The sequence below is a fragment of the Harpia harpyja genome, chromosome 14 (genome assembly GCF_026419915.1).
Source record: "Harpia harpyja isolate bHarHar1 chromosome 14, bHarHar1 primary haplotype, whole genome shotgun sequence".
NCBI lineage: Eukaryota > Metazoa > Chordata > Aves > Accipitriformes > Accipitridae > Harpia > Harpia harpyja.
Window position 1 is genome coordinate 24,045,796 of NC_068953.1, and position 17,608 is coordinate 24,063,403.

Consider the following 17,608-nt stretch of genomic DNA (forward strand, 5'->3'; position numbering starts at 1 on the left):
GTGCCCAGCTCCCCCGGTCAGAGATGTTCTTTCTGACAGTCACGGTGAATACTTTCCCCCGCTTATTCGATAATATCTGGAAAGGGCCGTGAAATGGGGAGCTTAGCGATTCTCCACTGCGCGGGGGCGAAGACACTGAGGTGCTCGCTGCCAGGTCCCAACAACAGCCCAAATATTCATCCTGGCCCCATGGGCCACCACCTGCTCCTCCCTGAAATGCCTCCAGCCCTGGGACTTTCTCAGCCCCCAGCCTCCCTCTGAGGGTAATTTGACCCTTCTGATGGCTTTTTTTTTTTTTCCCCTTGCTTGCCTCTGAACTCTCTCCAGTTTGTCAATACTCCTGTAATAAGGTGCCTCAAACTGAGGCCACATTCCTGAGGTTTTTTATTATTATTATTTTGGGGGGTTTCTGTTGTTTGGGGTTTTTTTTTTTAATAAGAAAAGCCAGTTCATAGCTCTGCTCCTGCAGCTCCCCCTCTCCCCAAAAGCAGCCCATCGTTATTTGTTTAGGGCCCTAAGCCAGTTTGCAGTCCATTTGGCAGCATCATATCCAAGGCAAACTGAACTAATTTTAAGAGTAAGATTTGGCGAGACACTATATCAAATGCTTTGCTAAATCCAAATATATTAGGATTTCCACGTTCTGCTCAGACACTAATTTTGCAATTCCATCAAAAAGAAAAAGCAATCAGGTTTGTCTGGCAAGATTTATTCTTCCTAAATCCCTGCTGTTATTGCTCATGCTTTCCTTATCCTCTAGTGCTTCACTTTCTTAATACTGCAGGACTGGAAGCATTTGCTGGAAATTTATTTTTGCTATTTATATGGATTTCGAAAATCTGCCTCTGGTCTCCTCCGCTGCCCCCTGCCTTCTTCACTGCTGTTAGCATCCCTGTGCTGCCATGGTATACATCTCCTCCTCCATCCTCCTCCCAAAGCCAGAGCGCAGCAGTATCATAAGTCCAGTGTTAATACACAACTGGCCTCAGACACAAGATACAGAAGAAAAACTAACAAAAAAAAAAAAAAAGTATGTTTGGCAGCAGGAGAAAGGTCTAAAGGAAACACCCAGCTGGGTCAAGCCCAGGTCCATTGCAGAGCACCGCCAGCAGTGTGAGCGTTTAATATTAATTCCCGAATTAGCCATCCCAGAGCATCGCCTCGCTTTTCTCGCAAGTTTTCTGGTAACCGCCCTCCGGGCGACCAGGGAGAGTTGAGCCACAAATGACACCAGCTGGTGCTTTTCCAGAGGACATGCATGGTCCATGGTGTGTCAGGGCCAGCACATCTATAAATCAAACCCTGAACCGCTCGGGCAGTTGAGGAGCTCATCCAGGCTTGGGGCTTGCAGAGAGAGGTCAGGCAGGGCTGCACTTCCCTGCCTTAGGCTGGCACCCCACTTCCCACTCATACCTTGGGGATTTGGGGCACCTGGAAAGCCACATCACAAGGCACCCGGATCTCCTGCAGCATTTTCCTCCACAGGGAGCCAAGCAGAAGTGTTTAAACCCTGCATGCACGCAGCAGCTTTGCAGACAGCACCCTCCCAAAACACTCCGGTGACCCCACTCTGGCTCTGACTGTACATCTTCTGCTGTGTGCTCCACTGACCTCCATGGGAGTGGGCCAGGGCTGCTCACGCATTTCAGGGCAATGCTTGCTCCTGCTCGTTAGGAGGAAGAAGGCAGCTGTGTTGGAGCATAATCAGTTTCTGCTCACTAAGTCCTTGGACATAGAAAGGCTCAGTATTTTGCACACCAAATAACACCCTGTCTGGGTGCCAGGTGCATGCACACCCTCCGGACACCCTGTCCAGCCACAGCAAAGCAGCAGCTCTACCAGCCTAGATCAAGGCTGAGTCACTCACACAGGCCAAGCCATCAGCTCTAGCCACAGCCTTTCCCATGAAGACACAAACACCTCCTCTTGCACACCCTGGCACAGCCCAGCATGCCCAGGCTGAGCAGTGAGGCTGGGGTTACAAACAGCATAGCTCACAGCACTGAGCTGATCCCCCATGCTTGGCTTCCTATACCTCCCTTGGGTCAGGTCTCTGCCAGACCCCTTGCCTCAGCTCCTACGTGGTGTCCCAGCATCATTGTAAGGGGAAAAAACACAGCATGGTCATCCCAACAACTCAGGGCTCAGAAACGGGGCACCAGCATCCAGCAGAAACTCAGGCGATGGTTCTCCATTACCAGAAGGAACCTCTGCTGCCTGCAATTCCTTCAGTGCTCACTGAAGGGAGCTCAGATAGGGGCACAGCGAAGCTAGGCTACGGCATGACGCAAGTACTCGAGGGATAAATGGAGATTTTCTCTTTACTCTGGCTATTTTTACATCTCAGAAACATGTCCTGGGAGAGCAGCCCTCTCCAGGAGCCCTCCTGAGGGCTGGGATGACTGCAGTCAGGCACAGGCTCCACCAACAGCCTCCAGTTTGCACCCAGCTGCCTGCAGCCCAGGGGCTGAAGACGACAGCCCAGCCCTGTCCTGCTTCCAGCACAAGGATGACCTTCCCTGCAGGCAGCCGGGCAGAACATCCTCCACCAGCTCCCACGGGCTAGTGAGTCCCAGGGGAGCTGTCGGGAGGGATTAACCCATCCCAGGGCAGCTGCCCTTCATCACCCTATCACTGCACCCTCCCTCCTCCCTACATCCCCCTCAGCCTCACCAGGGCTCAGGATTTACAGCGCAGGCAGAGCAAGGGGGTTGGCAGCAGAAAACTGATGGGGACAGAGGATTTACAGGGAAGGGCTGGTTTCAGGGGAGGTAGAGAGAAGCAGAGGGTGATTTACAGGGTCAGCAGCAATTTACACAGAAGGTAGCACCGAGAAGGCAAGGATTTACAGGGGCAGGGGAGAAGTAGTCTTTATGGGTGTTTATTAGGAAATGAGTGTCTCCTTCCCCTGACTGCTGCGACCCAGGGAGGGGTGCAGGAGCAGAGGGATTTGCAATGAGCCTCCCCCTTGCTCTGGAGGTCACAGACAGCCCAGCATCAGGGACCTCCCCGTCCCAGTGTGGCTGCACGCTGCAGCTGGTTTCCGCTTGGCCACAGCACCCGCAGGGTCATATCAGCACATCCCTGTCCTGCCACTGCCCCAAGGCAGCAGTCCAAGGCCAGGCTCACTGGTCAGTCCCTCCAGGGAGGCTACTACAAACAGCAAACCCTTGGACATCTCCTCCTGGAGCTGGAGGCCCTCCCCGCCAGGGTCTGTTCCAGCCCATCTGCTGGCAGTGAGGCAGCGTTTCTCCCACTGCCAAGGCTCCTCACTGCCGCCAGGATGGGGCTGCCAGGCTGGCAATGGGTGGGCAGGGGTCACAGTCTGTTGTCCCTCCCTGGGGCCACGAGCACAGACGCACAGGAGTCACATCACCCAGTCCCATTTTCCAGGTGCTTCTGGCACCCAGCAGGAGCCAGGGTCTGGCGTCAGCCCCACACACACAACCCTGAGCACATCAGTTTGAGCATGCAGGTCCTTTCCCTCTCCCACTGCATCTTCCTCCCACTCCTGAACTGCAGCAGGGCTGGAGGGGGATGCACACCTTGAGCACATGGCGCAAACACGAGGAGTGGCAGCGTGCTTGGGTCTTCAGCTGTCACAAACCTCCCAGCCCAGGCTCATACTAGCAGCATCCCTGAGCTGGCAGGTGCCAGGCTGGGCATGGAGGCACATGGGTTACGCCTGGCCTGCTCACATCGCCTGGGATTACCCTCAAGGTTTGCACATGGAGTAAGAAAAGTGAAGAAATATATAGGAAAAGTTGTCCCAGCACCGAGACTCTGGTTGCCACTCCACCACATCACGACATCCTCCCGTCAGAGCATACCGCGTTGCACGGGGCACTCGGGGAAGTGTGACAGGCACCACACTGGCCTCTGCCACCCCAGGAGGTGCCAGGACGAGCTCAACTTAATGTTCAGGAGCAAGCCAGGAAACCCTGCTGCTCCCAGCCCTTCCCTGCCACTGCTCCCTGTTGACGGTACAAGCCGAGGGCTGCCTATGCAGAAGCAATGTTTGCAACACATCATGGCCTGGGGACCAAAAATTCAAACATGCCAGCAGGAGGGTGCCCCTAGATGACATCCCAACCCACACCCTTACACGCTCCTGCATTTACTCCCCAAAAAGACACCAGGTCTGATTTGCAACACAAAAGGTGGAGAGGTTGGTCCTAGAAGAGCCCAAGAAAGAGGGAGTTCACTCAGACATTTCATCTCTGTCTCGTTCTCCAGACACCCTATTTTGCACCAGATACCAGGAGACCACATGATTAAGTGCAATCCTTGCAGGGGACACCCAATTTCTCACAGCATTGGGTTGCTCAGCACAGGGGTGCAATATGACCAGGTGCCACTAGCAGAGGGAGGGAGGGAAAGGGCTCCAAGCATTGACCACAGACACCCATGAAAGCATTGAGCGCTACCTGGCCCTGACGTGGCATAAATGAGATGAAAATAAAGTTGTGAGCAGCCTACACAAAGCAAGAGAAGTTTCTCTTTTTCAGCCTGGAGAGACAGCAGCTTTGCAGTGCAAACGGGTTACAAGTCACACTGGGCAACATCCCAATGCACAAGAGCCCAGATAACATCCCGTCACTCGCAGGCAATGGCTCAGTCCCAGCACAGCCCAGCTGATCCCACAGCTCCTCAGGAGCATCTCCGCAGCAGAGAAACATGGGCAGCATCAGGGCAGCATCCCAAGAAACCTGGTTTTCTTCTCTGTGTAAAACTTCCAGAGAGGCACGATAGCAGCATCCAACCCTCACAACATCCCTGAGCAAAAACCCATACATCCTGACCCGAACGACAGGCAGTGACAACACCATGGCCCCATCCCCCTACCCCAAAGTTTGACTAAAGCTCAGGAGTATCTTTGCTTTTATAAATCTCTGCCTTTTAATGATGGCTTCAAGGCTCAGAGAAAAAAAGGCCCATTAAACTCACTGAATAAGTTAATGGGGCAGAGAGAATCCATTTCAAAGCCACCCCAGGCTATTTTCCTCTGGAGCTAAAGCCTGAATAAGCAAAAAGGAAAAATTAAAACTGTACAGTGCTTTGCCAATAAATAACCCCCAGTGTAATCCGCTACCAGGCAGGCCTCCATTTGCAGAGATAATAGGATGCAGATCAGTTGCAAACCACCTCCCCTTGCAGGGACCACCACCTTTTGATTGCAATTAGCTGTGCCATGGCAGGAACCTCCATCTCCTGCCTGTCCCATTCCACTTGCCTGGGCAGGAGGGGGATGGCACATCCTCAGGGAATTACCTAAATCCAGCACTTGGCTCTGGAATTCCCCAACACCCATGCTCTGTGCACACATCCCTGCTTCTCTGCCTCCTTTTTCCCAGCCCTCCTGTCTGTTCATGCCCCTTCACTCCATCTTCTCCCCCTCCTTCACCACCAGCCCTGTGGGTCGGTCCCTCACCCACACAGCTGCTCCTCCCCAAACACTTAAAAAACAAGTGCACATCCCAGAGAGGGAGGGGGAAGAAAAAAAAAAAAAATCCCTGTTTGTAAATGTTGATCCCACTAGATGCTGTTTGTTTACTATTTAATATTTAAAGATGCTAATTAAGTCTCTGAATAAATAAATCTGTGTTGCCCGTGCCTTTTGGAAGGCAGGGATACTTTCCCAAGGGCCAGGGCAGCCCAGAGCATGCTGGGTGCTGGGCAGCCTGCCTGGAGCCGGGGACAAGCCTGGGGCAAAGCCTGAGGATCCCACCTCTATCCCTCCTAGAAGGGAGAGCTTATCTACAACACAAAGCAACACCAGGCACAGCTCAGGCTGGGGGCATTAGAGACTTCAGCCATTAAGACCTGAAGGAGAGCACAGGCAGAGCAAGGCACAGAGGATTTCCAGGCAGTGTTGCCCAAAATGGTGCCTCTTGGCCCCAAGATGGGATCTCAGCTGCAACCGAGGAGCCGAGGGCTTGTGCTCCCAAGGGCCAGGGGATCAATCCACAAAGCTCTGGAGGGACACAAAGACAGGCACCAACACGTCACCGAAGCCCACCACCAAGCAGGCAGCCAGGGCTGCTCTGGGGACCAGCTACAGACACCCACATCCCACCTCCCGGCTGCCCCCCTGCCCAGAGCCAGGGCAGGCAACCCACACAGCTTCATACCTGAGAGCATCCCAGCTTCAGCTTCTCTTCCCAAAACCGCTACTGCAGCATCTTGCAAGGAGCACTGCAACTGCCTGCCTACCTCACCCACAAATCCAAACATCCCCCAATACCTACACCTCAGCTCTCCCACCTGATACCTCTTCAACCTCATTAGGCTCTGACTCTCCCAAATCCGCTCCAGCTGTACCATGCACCTTACCATTAACCCCCAGGGTGCCAGGCCCTGCAGAGCTCCCTGATGTAGAGGCTCCCTCCCTGCCCAGCCAGCATCCCTGCACCAGATCAGTGCCCTGCATGCACTCCTCGAGCTCAGGCTTTGCTCTGATACTCTTAAGGACGCCCTCCAGCATCAGCATCTGCCCTAACCTGAAATGAGGGTCACAGCACTTGCCAAGGGAGCACCAGGCTGCTTCTCTGACACTGAGCGTGCTCTGTGTTACTCTGCCCTCCCCACTGCAGAGCCTGGGACAGCCCATCAGATGGCTGGCAGTGCAGATGTGTCCAGAGCCCATGTGAGGCTCAAACTAGGAAACAGTCGCCAGTAACACTCAGCTTCTCTGAACTGGCAAAGGGAGAACCCCAGGAGGGCGGGGATGCTCTAAGCAGTCTGGGGAGCTGGGAACACGCAGCATCCTTGACCCTGTGTCCCACTGAACTTTGCTTGCTCCCCAGGCTGCTCAGCAACAGCTACCAAGTCACTCGATGGCTTTCAGCTTACTTTCCCTTGGATATATTTTGGCCTTGAGAGCACAGGCAAGACAGGAGACAGCCAAAACCAGGACCCACATCGTTGCCCCAGGAGCACCCAGCCACATCCTGGATGCAAGAGGTTTGCAGGACAAGAGAAATCTTTCCAGCCATACAAGTCACAGAGCTCCCCAGAGGCAATCCCATCTGTACCAGGATGGACGTGAGGGACGCCCAAGCCGGTCTTGCCTGCTCAGGTTAGAAGCAGGCAGGAGGAGGGTTGTGGTCCAGGACAAGAGCAGGCAGCCCAAGGGAGCATTTGCATAGATGCATCACAGACCAGAGAGCCAGGAGTCCTGGTTCCCAGCCCAGGTCACTGCACAGCATTTCCATGGAGAGCATGGGATGGGGGATGAGGCCAGAGCTGCTCCAGGAGCAGAAGGAAGGTCAGCAGCTGGAGGCACCCAGCCTCTCCCCCATGTGGCTTCATGTCCCAGCAGGGCCAGGAGTTAGAGCCTGGCATCGCTGCGGCTCAGCTGAGCACTCGTGTTCCTAATTTATCCTGGCAAAACCCTGAGCATGCAGGGTCCTCAGCAGCACTCAGATTCACAGCATGTTTGAGCATTTCCACATTAACATTTCCTAGTGGGAGCCGCCTGGGGAGAGCTAGTTAAGGGACAGCCTTGCACAATCCAGCAGGATGGGGACTTCACCACGCTCACATCTGCTCCTACCCACTTAGTCCCCCAGGGACAGCGCAGGACAGACAGCAAAGGCACCAGTGCCCTGTGCCCTCCCCAGCACAACTGAGCATAGAACAGAGCTGTATGAGGGCTGCAGGGAAGGGGCTGCATGGGGAATAGCACCTGGGCTTGGCATCTCCCTGCATCCTTCCCTGGAGCCCTGGGATCCCGAGGCCATTAAGTTGTCACTGCAACAGGCACTGAGGTCAAGGAGAAGCACCCCAAGCCACCCATCTGTGCTATCACACCATCACACTCCCCTGAGAATCCTTCCTGACCTCTGGGCTCCACTGCTGGGACTTTTGTTTTTAATTGAAAAAGCAGTTTTCCTTTCCATTTATGCAGACTGAAGCTGGGAGAAGGGGAAGGTGGGGGTGATGGCACATGCTGGAGGGGGGTACAGGATGGGGACAGTCACTAACAGGCTCCATTATCTCCTACACTGGAGCGTTGGGTGGCAGCTGGAGAAAAGCTGGCTGCACACATGGTTCTGGCTTCTCCTTTGGCTCCCCAACTGCTACAACACATGAAAACAAGCTAAAAATACAGCACATATTTTCCTGGTGCTCCTCTTCCAGGCAAGCAGAGGTCGGGTCTCACACAGAGGGGGACAGGGCAGGACCCCAAGCCCCATGGGGTCTGGAAACAGGGTGGTAGATGGAAGATGGAGATGCACAAGGGCACATGCAGCAGGGCTGGTGAAGGAGCCCTGCTAGTTGGGCACTGACTCCAGTGCAGCCTTCCAAGGGGAGTCCAGAGAGATTTTAATCTCCTTTTCTTCAAATGAAGTGAAGCCCAGGCCCTGAGCAATATCACAGCTCTAACCCACGTCCATCACCCATTTGCTGTTGCGTTGTGGGACCACTGGGTGTCACAGCCCTTCCACCACGCTGGCAGCGCATGGCAATAACCAGGGAAATAACCAGCCCATCTTTGGCCCAGCTGCCAGGGAGGATGAGATACCCCCCAAGAGTTGCACATGGAGGATGCTACAGGGTCAAGGCCAGCTTCCTACCACCACTCATCCTTGCCCTATCTCACACCAGGCTCTTCTCAGCATTCCCCCCTTGGGGAAGGACATGTGGCCTCTTTAGCCCTCCAAACTCCATCCAGCCCCTGCAGCAAAGGGTTAATCAGAGGGGCAAAGAGCATTGCACCTACCCTGGAGGCCTCCAGAGACAGCTCTCAGCCTGTGCCCTCTTGCCTCTACCTCCAGGATTTCTCTGGGGACATCTCTCATGGATGCTAGATACAACAGGACCAATAGAACAGCCTTGTTTATCCCACCCCCACCCGCCCTCCACACTTGGCCTCTCCTTAAACCCTGGACAGTGCCGGGCTGAAGAGTCTCCATCCCCGCTCTGCTGCTTGCAGGCCAGTTGCACCACTACTCCATGCCTCAGCTTGCCCATCAGTAAAATGGGCAGAGCTGTAAGGGCCTTCCTTGCAGATCACGCGCAGCCACAAGCTGGATGCAGGTGACAGCGCACTGCCCCGATCAGGCACCTCTTGCCCAGCACTTCAAACAGCCCAGAAACACCTCCCCACAGCACCTGCTCTGCTTGGGTCAACACCTTCCAAAAAGCCACAAATGCCCTCAATTCACAGATGGGCCGGGGCTGTATGGCTCACAGCACCGGCGCAAGAGCTGTCGGTCCACGGGGGTGCACAGACCGCATCCTCCCGCAGCAGCACGGAGGACAAAGCCACGACCCAGCAACCAACCCGGATTCCAGGGGACCGTCTGACCGGCCTGGGTGCCCACCCCAGGGCCTGGGATGCTGAGCTAGGGAGCAGGTGGAAGCCCAAGAGGGGTACACAGCAACACGGGCACCCCAGAGCAAAGGCTCTCCTCCCACGCAGCATCCATCAGCGTGACAGCAAGTAAGCGGAGACTTGACCCTCAGCCCCAGCAGCCCCCGGCCCCGGCCGGCGTGAGGCTGCGTCCCCGCCGGTGCCGGCGCAGCCCGGAGCCGCGCTGTCTGCCGCTGCCGCTTGCCCTCTAGCGGCACAGCCACTCTCCAACGGGGGGAAGAGAGGAGAGGATGAGCCGGGCTGAGCCGGGGAGAGGGCACCCGGGGCTGAGTCGGGCTCCGGCTGCCCCGGTGGGGGGCACAGGGCAGAGGTTCGGTTGGGGCTGGGGGTTAGGATACATCCACGGAGCTGCTCACGCACAAGCGGTCCCGCACAAATAGCCTCTGTCCGAACAGTCTCACGACACTGGGAGATGAACATGGGGACCAGACCAGTGCAGCCGTGGTCATCGTGCCCTGCTCACAGTCCTCCGGGACCCGGAGCATCGTGTGGAGCAATCGGGGCTGCTGCTCCCCATCTCTTCATGTGACACACAAGGTGCCTGCAATATCCAACCACCATACATGAACTGCAGCCTCTGAACAAGAAACTCACCCCGCAGCACCGCCTCAGCAGGGGTTTTGCTGTGCACCCCTTGATGCACAGAGAATTTGAGGGACACCAGAGCCCGCAGGCTGCTGTCAAACACACCTGCTTAGAAAGCACCTACACAACCTGCCGAAACCCCTGCTGCAGGAAACCCAAAGTTCAAAATTACTGCTATTGCACAGTGCCCGGTAAATAATACACCGAGTTAGAAGCAATTATTAACACTCACTTTCGGAAGCCTGGCAGACTCAGGGGTTGGTTCACTCCCTGCTTGACTGCAGCCCCCCTTGAGTGGGATGCACCAAATCCAACCATAAAATCATGGGCAACACCTAGCATGGGCACTGCATCAAGCAGGTCAAGCCAGTGTGCCAGGGTAGCACTGGGCAGCATCGCTGAGTATGACCTACCTGCAGGAATCCCCAAGAGTGATCCCATGGGACATCCCATGACCTGTTTTGGGGTTCACTGAAAGAGCCCAGCATTGCTGGATGCCTGGGTGGTCACAGGCCTTTGGGAGATTACGAGCAGCCTCATGGCAAAGCACGTGAAAGTGTCACCCCCACAGGGGTGAGCTGATGGGGCAGAGCAGACCTGCAGAGCTTTCCCTAACTGAGCTCTACAAAAGTCCCTACCCAGAGGCAACAAACCTCTGAGCCTCCAAGGGCAAGGCGGGTCCTTCCTCAGTCTCTTCCCCTCCATCTCTGCTTCTTCCCCCCATGAAACACCTGTCCTAGACCCAAAGCATCCCCATCTCACCTCTCCAAGCCCAGGAAGACAAGCTGGCAGGCAGAGATTACTTAGACCTCACCAAACCCTGCAGGAGATGAGCACTGGGGAGATGTCACATGCCTTCTGAAACGATCTGGGTCACCAGCTCCTCCTGTCCAGGCAGCAGCTCAGGCCCTATGTTCAGCTCAAAAAAAGCCTGGGAAGTCCTGGCAAGCACCAAAATTGTCTCCTCCCTGGAGAAATACCTGGTGTGGGCTACCAGCAGAGCCAGGCAATGCAGATATGGCTGGGGAGCACTTGGGGACCCCAGTGGGATCAGGCACAAGGGGGGCAGAAACATCAGCAGACCCTGGCATGAAAAGGTAGGTGACTCAACCCAGCTGGAATCCTGTGTCCCAGACAAAGCGGGGCTGTAACCCTTGGGTCCCTGATGTCCTCTGCTCAGCATTAGCTCGGCCACTGCTGGGAAAGCCAAGCCGAGACCTGACCCTGATGGCTGACTCCTCCAAAAAATCACCTTTTATAGCCCGTCTACCCCAGATCCTTCTGCTTTGCCCCCACACATAGCAGGGAGCACTGAAAAAGTACTGGAGGTCCCAGACATCACCTGTGCCAGGAATCTGCCTCCCTCCAGGACTGGTCAGCAGGGAGAAAGGCTGTAAGGGCACAGCAAGGAACCAGCAGCCAGCCCATGGGATGTACCCAGCCCTGGGCACCCCTGGTGCAAGTTTAGCTACTTTGGTGCACAGGGCACACCCACCATGGACCCAATCCCCTGATGCGAGAGGGATGATACGAGGACAGTCAGGACCAGTGCTCCTAGCTTAAAGCAACTCTAGAGCATCAAGACCATATCTCAGCCCACCTCCTTGTCCCAAACATCTCTGCACTCTCTTCTGTCCTCACAGCCTTGTGCTGCACCCACTCCCCCATCCTAACATGCTTCAGGACAGCTGCTCTGCATAAACAAGAGCCCTGCAAAACAAAGCTGGATTGAATTACGGACTTTTTGAATGGTCTCTGCAGCAGCCAAAGCCTCCGGGACCAGAAGATGGGAGGAACGATGAGATGGGAGGCTTTGCGAATGCAGACACCTTCATCTCTGGAGAGCAGCAGCACACGAGGCACACTGGGCACGCTGTGGCTGATTCACAGAGAGGGGAAAAGTTTGTGCCCTGTTGTCCGAAGCAGTCACCAAATTGAGCATCACAGGAGTCCCTTTCCTGGTTGTTTGGGCCACCAAAGCAAGTTCTGCTCCCCCCAGCCCTTCCAGGAAGATGCCTGCCCTTTCTTTCTGCCCTCCTTCCCAGATGCAGGTGCATGTGGGCATCACTGGTGCCTCAGCTCTCCCCGTGCCAGCAGCGAAGGGGTGCTGCCGCTCTGAGCACCCCCTCGCTCTCCCCCACGCCACATGCTCCCAGCTCCCGCGCAGCAAGTGGGGGCTGTGCTGCCGCTTACCCCCCACCGTACCCAGCTCTGATGCAGCTCTCCCACCCTCAGCCAGGCCCACGGGATGGAGCGGATGCTGCCGTGGGCTGGTGGGACAGCCCAGTAGGAAAGGATGGGGCTGCTCTTGTCCATGGCGGGTGGCAAGGGGCTTCCCCTTGGCCCTGCAAGTGGGATCCCAAAATCCTGCAGCCCACAGTGCTCTGCAACGACCCATCTCCTTTTGAGTTGCTCTGAATTCATCTCACCTTGTTGATGGCAGCTACGAGCTGCACAGATGAACCCTGCAAACCCACCCATCAATGGTATTTTACCATAGAAAACCCCCCCTTCTCCCCTGGTGAGGCTGGGTAAGGGAGCAAGGCTTTATATACCAGGGACATCTCCCTACATCGAGGGAGCCCAGGGGTGACAAACACAGGCCACCACCACCTGCCTGGCAGCATCTCTGCAGTGCCATAGCAACAGCTGAGAAGTAGGGAGGCCCAGATGGCAAACTCCTCCGTCCGTCCTTCCCCACGCACCGTGCCGGCACACACAGGCGCTGCCCACGCTGCCAGAAGGGTAACTCCCCGGCCCACCCCTGGCACATGGCGCCCACCATCACCCCGACACGCGGCAGCACAGGCGAGCCTAGCCGCCCCATGCACCAGCCAGACCACCACGGTGCCATGGATGGGAACCCAGAGTGGCAAACAGCTCAGCTGCTCGGTACACAGGGGCAGAAGGGGTTTTGTGCCGCAGGAGCCCCAGGACCAAAGTTCTCCCTGTGCATCTGGTCTTTTTAGGGAGGTCTTGCAATAGATAGAGCCCCATGCTGCAGGGGTGAGGCTGGTTTAGGGGAAGCTTGAGCATCTCCACAAGTCATACCTGGCTGGGGACACAGCAAAGGCCACCAAGCTACACAAGGAAAAGTGATGGCATGAACATACCCCAGCCCCATGGTCATCCTCTTCCTGAATCGGGAGGGGGAAGTCCAGCAGCACAACTCCAAACTGGAGCATCTCAGCTGGGGTCCAAGCTGGCCCCATGGCTAGCCAGGACCCTTGGCAGCTCTTGCAGGGATCTCTGTGTGCAGAGCCACGTCCCCAGGGATACAATCCGAAATTGGATACGTTTCTGAGCTGGCTGAGAAAGGGCAGAGGGACATCAGCCAACCCAACCTCCTCCTCCGTCTCAGGGCAGGAACCTCCTGCCCTTCCCCTGCTTCACCATTAACCTGGCACCTCCTGGGTTTGCACAAAGGTTGTATGCCACTGTTCCCCCCAGCCCAGTCAGGGCAGGAGCCACCCAGCCCTGACTGCAGCTGCTCCACTCTCACCAAAAGGAGGATGGGTGGGAAACCAGAAGCAGCAGCAATCAGAGCAAAGGCCATTCATTCGAGGGGTGCAACTGGAGGCTCGATGATGGAGTACCAGTCTGGAGGCACCCTCAGGGCTGGCCTGCCATGCCAGCCTCCATAGGCAGCGCTACAGGCTGAATGTGCCTCCTGTCCTTCTTCTGTCATCCTTGCCTCAGGGGGTCTCATCAGCCACTGAGATGCAAAATAACACAAAGCTCCTGTTGGCTTGGCCCCCAGTGCTGGGGAGGCCTGCCTGGGTGGGGTGGGCTGGCATGGAGGGACCTCTGCCCTGGCCCAGGGTGGCAAGATGGACGAGCCCTCCATGGCAGCTCACACTGCTTGCTTTCTCCAGCCCTCCTAATGGGCCCTGGCAGGCTTTCGTCAGCACCACCCAAGCTCTTGATTGCAAGATTGCAACGCTGAGCTCATCTTTCAGACATGAATAAGGCCCTGCTTGCCCCCAGCATGGTTTCAGGACCCCACATCCCATCTGCCTTTTCACCAACAGCAGGACAGAGCAGAGACCACCACCTTCCCCAGGGCCTGCAGGAAGGACCAGGCTGGAGCATCACATCCCCCAGCCACAGGGACAGGATTAAGCCTCCCCTATTCACCCCCCAGCCCGGTGGGAGAAGGGGGCACCCCCATTCGCTGCCCACAAACGAGGCAAGCTGCCTAATGAAGCCAAGCCCCGGTGAGCATGGCAAGCAGGGGGAAGTGCCATTCAGTGCCCAGCTGAATCAGACTCGCATGCCGGGAGTGATTCAGCGATGACCAGGCTGGGCTTCGATGCACCCCTCGCCCCAGCACGCATGATATGGAGGATGGCAAGGAGAGGCCTGACATCAATCTGGAAGGGTGCAGGACCTGATACCTCCCCCACAAGAGCACAAACATGGGTTCAACCCTGGCTCCCAGCAGTGACTCCTTTGGTAGGAAGTGGCCTCACTACCCAAACCATCCCTCTGCTCCCATAAACATCCCCTGTGAACCACTGGTGTCTTCCCAGTAAGCACAGACCCCTGGGGAAAGTTTTCACTCATGCTCAGTCTCAGCCCCTCACAGCATTTTGGGGTTCACCCTAGTCCTGTGCCTCAGCCCCCTCAAGCCCAAGGAGGCAGGCATGGGGCCGGCAGTGATGCAGGGGGTGAGGGAACATGTTTTGCTCAGTGTGGAGCAGAGATGCATACAAATTCCAGCAAGACTGGCACCTTCTTCTCCTTCCCCAACTTAAGAGAAGCTTCTTTCCAAAAAAATACCCAACATCTCTGTTTCTGGAGTTGTCCGGTTTTCTTTTTTTTTTTTTTGCCCCTCTCCTTTTTACAGACTGCTTATCAGCATTTTTCAATTTCAAAGCAGTAAAGACATTTTCTGGGCACAAAGGACTCACGTAATACTACCTCTCACAGCAGTTCAGATGTATGTGTGCATCTGACAACGCACACTCACTCACACTGGTGGCTTCCAAACCCTTCGCAGCCTTTCCTGCTGCTCCCCGCTCCCCAAAGGGTTAAAACCAAACCACAACAAACAGCAAGCCCAGGAAAAAAACACGAGTTTCTCTGACTTCCCCAGCATCACCCACGTCCCTCTGGCATCACAGAGAAAACACTCCAGCACCACAATGCAGGATAAATATTGGGCAATTGGAATGGGAGCATTGCATTAGTTTCCCCATTTACTTTCCCCATTCCTGCTGGGTTTGCAGAGGTTTACTGGCAAGGTGAAGGCAGGGCTGGGGGTTCAGGGTCAGTGGTAGCTGCTGAAAACCTGCTTGGGCATGGCGTGAACCTGTAAGCAAGCAGGGAAAGCAGCTCCTGTCATCTTTACCCAGCAAAGGTGACGAGCAGAGCTGCGAAACAGGCACTGCAATTACTCCATGGCTCTGCTGCAATTGCACTGTGACCAAATAAAACAGCCTCAGGAAGAGACCGGGCAAAGCCTGCTCCCTCCTGCAACTGTGCCATCGAGGTGAAAAAAAATAAATAAATAACCCTCCATTACTCATTTCAAACCTTGCTGCATTTAACTGCCAGAATAAAGGATTCCACCTCTTCCCTGCTCAACTCCCACTGCCAACTTGCTCTGGGGGCTACATTTCCCTAAATGCTCACATTTCAATTAGCATTAGAATAATGAAATGGCTCAGAGTTCATCTCACCCAAAAATGTACTGGAAAATAAAGAGCGGAGATTGGAAGAGATGAGGAATTTTTTTTTTTTTCCGCACACACACAGCATGATGGATTCAGGAGAAGGAAATATATTCCTTTCTCGACTCCATGCTGATGAGATTAACATGGGCTTTGCTAACTGCCTCTCCAAACAAGGATAATGCAACTTCAAGTTGATTTTCCAGATAAACAAGCATGCAAAACAAACGCAAAGTGCTCAACTAAAAATATCTCCCTGCTCCGATGCTTCTCCCCACTGCCACCACCCCGAGACGAGAACACACAAACCCTATCGCAGCACCACGGCAAGTTGCAAAATTATAACAATGCAAGTTAAATAAGCTACTTAAGGGACATCTCGCTGTCCTGTTTTTTTCTTCCTCCCCTTAAAAAGGCGAAACCGCAGATCCCCAGATACACTCAGCCAGGGCAGGGAAGGGAGCATTTTCTGTTGTGGGGATGAAAAGAAATGACATTCTAATCGGATCCAAAGTCTCGAAAAAGAACAAGCAGCTCAGAACTTGCTTTTCTTGCCCAATTTGGGTAAATATGTGGCTGCGTGTGGCTGTGGCGTCCCCCCTCCCCTTGCAGAAGCAAACACTTAAAGGAAGCAGCAGCTTTAGCATCTTTGCCTGCTGCTCTCTCTCCTGCTAAGGAATCAGATCTCATTTACTTTATTCTTCTTAAGCCTCGGCCAAACTGTTGCTGGGCTTTTTTTTTTTTTTTTTTTTGGGGGGGGGGGGGAGGATGGGGTAAGGGGGAAAGCCGGATCTGCGTCCTCTGCACGGGAAGCCGGGCTGAGCTCTGCCAGGCAGCGCAGCAATGCCGAGGGCACCTGAGCCCTGCACCGGCAGCCCAGCCCGCACCCTGCCGCCGGGAGAACCCGCGGGGGGGGGACGGGGGGGACGGGGACACCCCCACTTACATGGAAGTGATGTTCCTTGAGATGTCCGTGATATTGATGCTCGTGTTGCCATTGCTGCTGCCTGAATCCTGCCCTTCCAAGAGAGGGAAGAGGTTCCCATCATCCGGTTTCTTGCAATTGATGTCTGTCTTGCTGCAAAGACAATTAGCAGGGCAAGCCAGCACCGAAAGCAGATAGTCTCCCCAAATGCTCCAGAGCAAAAATACCCTCCAGAAAGTGCACTTGGTAGGGCAAAGAGAGACATCCATCTCCGATTGCTGCTTCTAAAAAAGAGGAGGAGGAGGAAAGGGGGGATGGAGGGAGGGGAAGGGGGGGAAAGGGGGAAGGAAACAAAGACAGAGGGAGGAAAAAAAAAAAACAAAAAACCAAAAAAAAACCAACAAAACCTCAAGCGATCAGATGCAAAAATCCTCCAGCAGATGAAATCATGCTGGCAGCTGGCTCGGAGAGGCTGTAATTCCCGCTACGGTAGCGGCAGCGGCAGCGGGCGGGGATGCATGCTGGCCCGGCCGCCCTGCGCCCGCCGCCCGCCGCTCCCCGCCAGCCGCTCCGGAGGATTGCAACGGGAGGCTGGGGAGGCAGCCGGGGAAATAAATAAATAACAAAAACGGTGCGAAAGTCACCAAGTCCCACCTACTGGGCAGAATTAAAATTGACACACCTGCAAAAAAAACACAGAGAGGGAGAGGAGGGGGCGACCTCCCCTTCCCATCGCTTCCCTCCCCCGGCCTGGCCAGCCCTGCTGCAGCGGGCACAAAAAAGCAGGGGAGGAGGAGGAGGAGAAGAAGGAGGAGGAGGAGGAGGAAGGCTTGCAAAGCGAGCCGGGCTCTGCAATAAAAAGGATTCCCCACCCCCCTCTCCGCTAAAATCAATCTAGGGGAGGGGAGGGAGAGAGGGGAAAAACCCACCCCAGCACTGCTGGAGCCCCAGCTCAGCCCCGCCAGCAAAGGAAAAGTTGCAGCTGGGGTTAAATTTGTGCTGGGGGGAGAGGAGAGGGGCTCTGGCTCGGCTCCTGCTTTCTCA

General features: G+C 55.3%; 1 protein-coding gene across 3 annotated transcripts in view; it reads right to left on the reverse strand.

Moving 5' to 3' along the window:
- NTRK3 (neurotrophic receptor tyrosine kinase 3) overlaps positions 1-17,327 on the reverse strand; it is a 229,099-nt gene extending 211,772 nt beyond the window's left edge. The window contains exon 1 of one of the 3 annotated variants that reach the window (XM_052807890.1): positions 16,586-17,327. In XM_052807890.1, the coding sequence (XP_052663850.1) occupies positions 16,586-16,833 (248 nt within the window). In that variant the 5' untranslated portion in view covers positions 16,834-17,327. The remainder of the gene's footprint in view (positions 1-16,585) is intronic. The other 2 variants (XM_052807891.1, XM_052807892.1) reach the window with 2 other exon arrangements.
- Positions 17,328-17,608: the final 281 nt, after the last annotated feature.